The sequence below is a fragment of the Lactuca serriola genome, chromosome 5 (genome assembly GCF_051521515.1).
Source record: "Lactuca serriola cultivar US96UC23 chromosome 5, Lser_US96UC23_V15, whole genome shotgun sequence".
Taxonomy (NCBI): Eukaryota; Viridiplantae; Streptophyta; class Magnoliopsida; order Asterales; family Asteraceae; genus Lactuca; species Lactuca serriola.
In genome coordinates, this window is record NC_136412.1 from 131,067,853 (window position 1) to 131,073,914 (window position 6,062).

General features: G+C 34.9%; 1 protein-coding gene across 1 annotated transcript; it reads left to right on the forward strand.

Moving 5' to 3' along the window:
- The first annotated feature begins 4,674 nt into the window (after positions 1-4,674).
- On the forward strand, positions 4,675-5,118 carry LOC145049800 (uncharacterized). Its single transcript, XM_078998154.1, has one exon. The coding sequence runs from the start codon at positions 4,675-4,677 to the stop codon at positions 5,116-5,118; it is 444 nt and encodes a 147-aa protein (XP_078854280.1).
- The last annotated feature ends 944 nt before the right edge of the window (positions 5,119-6,062 follow it).

A 6,062-nucleotide genomic window follows, 5' to 3' on the forward strand; every position in this document is an offset into this window, starting at 1 on the left:
TCATAAAAGTTGCATAATTTGGACATATTCCATCACAAATCTATTAACTATATTTGTGTGAATGCCCGTTCACCATGAATGATGTATTATGTGCTTTGTCTGTCCATATATCATTGAAATAACACATTCTCCTAGAACATCATGATTATTGTCAGACCCTATAACTCCAAAGATGAATGCCATATCCATAGACGTTGAGATGCAACAACTTCTAGTATTATAGTTGGCTCACTTATATCACCTCGAGTAAATTGACCAAGCCACGTAGTTGGCATTTTTACCACACGATATGCATACAATCAGGGCCTTCACCAATATAACTTAGAAATCCATATCTCTCTTCATGTGCCAAATACAACCTTTCAATATCACGTGCAGTAGGTGTTAAAATATTTTTCGTGAAAAACATCATACTCATATACGCAAAAATAATCGACACACTCAATTGCGTAGCCACACATTTTTGTACAATACTAAAGCCCATTCTACTTGTAGCATCGGGTTTTTGCTTAAAAATTCATATTATGCCTCTAAAACATTACTAATACTTAAAACAATGCTCTATTTGTATGGAAACGATGTTCAAATGATGCATCATTATAAAGACGATTATTAGCAAAATAATCACATATGAATAGATCATGTGCAGCTTACGATCTCGGTTGTCAACCGCTCTTGTATGCGAAACATTTGTATGTTCTTTATTGTCTATGTGTTGCAGAAGATTAAAGAACAATGAGATAAATTCGCCATCGTCATCGTAATTAAAATTTGTGAAAAAATATTTCTCAATATAATACTTTAGAGAGGTTAAGGTATGAATGGTTTGAAAATATGGTGGTAGGATGTTGTTTTATATAGGTAAATTTTATTTATAAAAACAACTTAACCATTCAAAAACTGTCCGTTCTCCTTATTCATTGTGCTAATCCATCCACCCCACCGTGTTTGTCCATGATAACGACAAACCTTGGATGTGCAGGGTAGTGGTGCATGGTTGTCGTTTGTGGCCAGATCGACCACGACGAGCCTCGTGCTTGGTATACCAGTTGGCCTTAGAGGCAAATGTAAAAAAACTTAGGACTTAAAATTTTAATAAAGTCAAATGAATTAATATTATAGTCAAGAAAGTGATTTGGCATCTTTATAATTAAATAGCATGGTGTAAATTTTTAGATATTTAAGTTGTGTTCTGGAAAAAGAAATATGGATCGCTGACCATCACTTAAAATTAGATACAACATGTAACATCCGATCTTTTACATATCAAAATAGTATGGTTTATAAAACAATTTATGTCAATGGGTCTCGTTTATAAAATGTGGTCACAAGATTTGCTCATTTCATTTACAAATACATTTGTAAAAACGTTCCTTCGGGTACTATGGATTTAATAAACAATATTAAATCTACAAGGTTGTTTACGTTATTGAAGTTGTGCCAAATCTCCATCCACTAGCTCTCTACTATTTGCCTCAACTCTACTCTCTAAGTTGTATCTCAAAACCTGGAATACATGGCATTTAAACAAATATGCAAGGAAATCATTATCTCGTGAGCTACACAGTTTACACATAATGCCTTATCAAAAGCATTTGATAATACTATAAATTTAAATGCATCTATAAACAAAAGCAAAACATATTTTCCATGTCTATCATCAACACAATTCTTCTCGTGCCTTCTCGAGTCTTAGTTATTTGCTGAATCTGGTGTACATTAAAACCACCCCTAATTGAGCTAGTCACACAAAGTGATATATATATATATATATATATATATATATATATATATATATATATATATATATATATATATATATATATATATATATATATATATATATATATATATATATATATATATATACACGCACACACACAGACATACACACACACACACACACACACACACATATATATATATATATATATATATATATATATATATATATATATATATATATATATATATATATATCCCTAATTGGCTAATCACCACAATGACATGTAAACGCTCCAAATTGAGTTCAGTCGCATAAAACGACTCATAATAGTATCTTTTACCAAGAACTAAAATTCAAGTTTATCTCAGAACTAAAATTACCGCGTCATTACAATCTCTCCCCCTTAATAGGATTCCATCCTTAGAATCTATCCCGAACGTCTATAATCACTTTCCTGATCCATAATCAGATAACAGCTTATAACAATACACTTTATTTCATTGCATCCAGACTAGACACAATGTTCTCTTTTCCAATCATTCACAATAAGTTTCATACACCAACACTGCCAATGGTTCTATCACCATTTACTTAATGTTTCTACCTCATTTGAACCATTTCCTGCCAATAGGTTTTAATATCCCATTGATATCAATCTCAAACTATTAATCTGATAGTCGCATCTCTATCTTACAATTTTCAAGGATCTCAACCGCATTATCGGTACCTCGTTTACCATTTTATGGACATCTTCACTTTATCTTTGCCATTATTCCATAGAAACGCTATTCATCTGCATTATCTATCATCAACATGATGACATATTCTCTACAAGGGAAATAACTTTTCTGTTCGTACCACATGTGCTCCGATTATTCATACACAATCCTCATTTCTTCCCTCCACAAGAGCGACTATTAATTTACATGATCTTTAACCAATTTGGTGACATACTCCTTACAAGCAGTTATCCTCTCTATTTGCATATCATGTATTGCTACATATATTTTATTTCTTTTCCCCAAGCTCAGAACATGAACTTCTTAGTTCACAATTTTCTTTTAATCTTTAACAAATGTCCCATATTGAACACTTCAAACATATTCATTATCATCTAAGCCTTGATTAATGACCATTCGGAAAATGAACAACATGTTTATTTTTATCTACAATGAATAGGATTCCCCAAAGGAACCATGGACATAACCTTGATCACTTATTACATTGGTTAACTATAACCTATATATTGACATACCCAAAGGTGCAACTATCAATGAAGAGTCCACACATATCCCTTTTCATCCATATAATTTCCATTAAACATTTCTTATATAAATTTCAGTTATATTAACTATTAACCCCCAAGGTCTCACAAAACTAGTCAACCATAACACATTTTCCCTTCGGATCTATGGCCATTTTTTCAATCTGGTCTTTAAATCGAGTTCTCTCTCCGGACTTCACTTACCTTATTATTCCCTCACTATATGGTAGGGTTTCCATTGTTACAAACTATAAAACATTGGTAAAACCTTGGTCACGGATGTTCAAGGCGTACACCCAGCGTACGCTAAAAGTTATGAAACCCTAAATTTTTGATTGAGCACTATATAAAGGACGTAATGGTTTCAACCTTAGCCCCCATATCAGCCTCCCCAACCTCAGAAGAAACCCTAGGACGTTCCTACCCTCTTTTGGTGAGATGTTGACCTTGGAAAACCCATTTTGGTGGTTTAAAGCTTAGAAGAGAAAAGAAGAAGGTTGGCAAGGAGGAACCTTGGAAGCTAGATCTTGTAGATCTGGGATAAGTGCTTCATTTTGGACCTCTTCAAGGTAAAAAGTTTTCAGTTTGATGATTAATCTCTTAGATCTCCTTTAGTTCAAGTTTACGGACTTTTTGGTCCAAAGATTGGGTCTTTGAGACTTAATTACATTTCTAAGACCAGGGTTGCCTCCCTTAGTGTCATATGAGTCCCAGAAGCAGTAAAGTTCTAACCTTTATGGTCCTATTAAGTCCATGCATGAGATATAGTCCCCTTTATGGAAGTAGAAGAGTGTTTTGGGAGTTTGAGTTGGTTTGGGCCATATAAAGTCACCAAGTTAGTGACTTTATGGCTTAATACATGGAATAAAGCTTGGATCTGAGTTTGTAGCTTCTGAATCGGGGTATTAAGAACTTCTTTGAAAGTTGGCTTAATGAGGTTGTACGCTGGGCGTACAAGGAGGTAAGCACGGCGTACAAGCCATCAGCCAGGACGCTCAGCGTACCAAGAAGTACGCCCCGCGTACGCTGTCAGATTTAGGCCTTAAGCTTTTGGGCCTCGGTGTGGGTTGTGTTTTGGACTACAGGTCTTTGGGCCTTATGTTGGTGATTTTTGATCATCAATGTTATTTAAGTGTAATGAAATTACTTTGTTTGACCAAAAATGATCTTGATAAATATTAAACAAGTAAGGAAGGTGTGGAGTACAAACTTGTTTAAGTTTGATCAAGTTTCAAAGTACACTGTCATTTTGGGGCGAAGCCCCTGAACGAACGGCGGTCCGGGGCAGCGCCCCTGGGAGCGGGGTCCAAGGGGCGGCAGCCCCTGGCTGGGATCGATATATCCGTTTTTATGGCAGAAAATTGATTTTTCAGATAATGGACCATTGGTTTGACCCTTATCCATATATCCATTTTTATGACATTTTTTATGGTTTTATGACAGTTTAAAACTGTCATATGACAGTTTTTAGACAAAGATATTAAAGTTGGTTTTGGTCTCATTTTTTGGTACATATGAAAATATCATCAAACATTCTCAGTTCTTGTCTCTCTGAGTCTTATCCAATTGAGGATTTGGGAGTACTACCCAAATACTTCGATTTTAAAGTGATAATTACAATTCTCAAAATTTCCAAGCCTTTCTACACCCAAATTTCTAACATAAATCGAAGTATTCTGTGATCATGGAAAGTGGTGATTCTGTGAAGGATATGACAAACAAGTTTGACAAATTGAACAAGTTTGAAGGGCAAGATTTTCGTAGATGGCAGAAAAAGATGCACTTTCTCCTTACCACTCTGAAAGTGGTATATGTTCTGAGTACACCCATGCCAGTCTTACCAGAATCTATTGAAGATGAACATTTGGAGGCAACAAGAAGGAGATTAAAGTGGGAAAATGATGATTACATATGTCGTGGTCATATTCTCAATGGTATGTCTGACTCTCTTTTTGATATCTATCAAAATTTCGAATCTACAAAAGAACTGTGGGATTCTCTTGGATCCAAATACATGGCTGAAGATGCTTCCAGCAAGAAGTTTCTTGTCAGTAACTTTATGGGTTACAAGATGATTGACTCCAGGCCTGTTATGGAACAATTCCATGAAATGTTAAGGATCCTGTGACTGTTTGCTCAACACAATCTGAAAATGGATTAGGCCATTTCTGTGGCTGTGATTATTGACAAACTGCCCCCTTCCTAGAAGGATTTTAAACACAATCTGAAACATAACAACGAGTAATTAACTTTGACTCAACTTGGAAGCCATTTACGGATTGAAGAGTCCTTAAGGACTTAAGAACTTGATAACAATCCCAAAGGCAAGAACCAAGTCGGTTCCTCTTCTGTGAACATGGTGGATGGAGAAGGATCAAAGAATCAAAAGAAGTATAATCACAAGAAGGCTAAAGTGGTGTGTTGGAATTGTAACAAACCGGGTCACTTCAAGAAAGATTGTCGTTTGCGTAAATTGAACAAGGATGGTGCAGGACCAAGTGGATCCAAGGATCCAGAAAAGCAACAAGGTCAGATTTCTGTATTCATGCAGAATTCTAAATATATTCAGAATTATATTTCTATGATTTCTGAAGCATTTTATGTGCAGGATGATAATGTTGCATGGTGGGTTGATTCGGGAGCAACAAGTCATGTTTGCAAAGATCTATATTGGTTCAAGGACATTCAACCAATTAATGATGGATCTGTTGTGAAGATGGGAAATGTTGCAACTGAACCAATCAAGGGAATAGAATCTGTTTTTCTTACTTTTACTTATGGGAAATGTTTGTGTTTGAACAATGTTTTATATGTTCCAGGGATTCGGAAGAATCTCGTGTCTGAAATTGTATTAAATAATTGTGGTTACAAACAAGTATTAGAAAGTGACAAGTATATCTTGTCAAGACATGGTTCTTTTATAGGATTTGGATATGTATGTAATGGAATGATTAGGCTAAATATTAATTATCCTTTTATTGATAATTCTGTTTGCATGGCTTCTACTAGTACTAGCAATAATTTTAATAAATATGAATTATGGCATGCTAGACTAGGACACATTCATTACAA

What these genes read in the sequence shown, in the direction of transcription:
- LOC145049800 (XM_078998154.1), top strand. Translation starts at nt 4,675, where the DNA reads ATGGAAAGTGGTGATTCTGTGAAGGATATGACAAACAAGTTTGACAAA.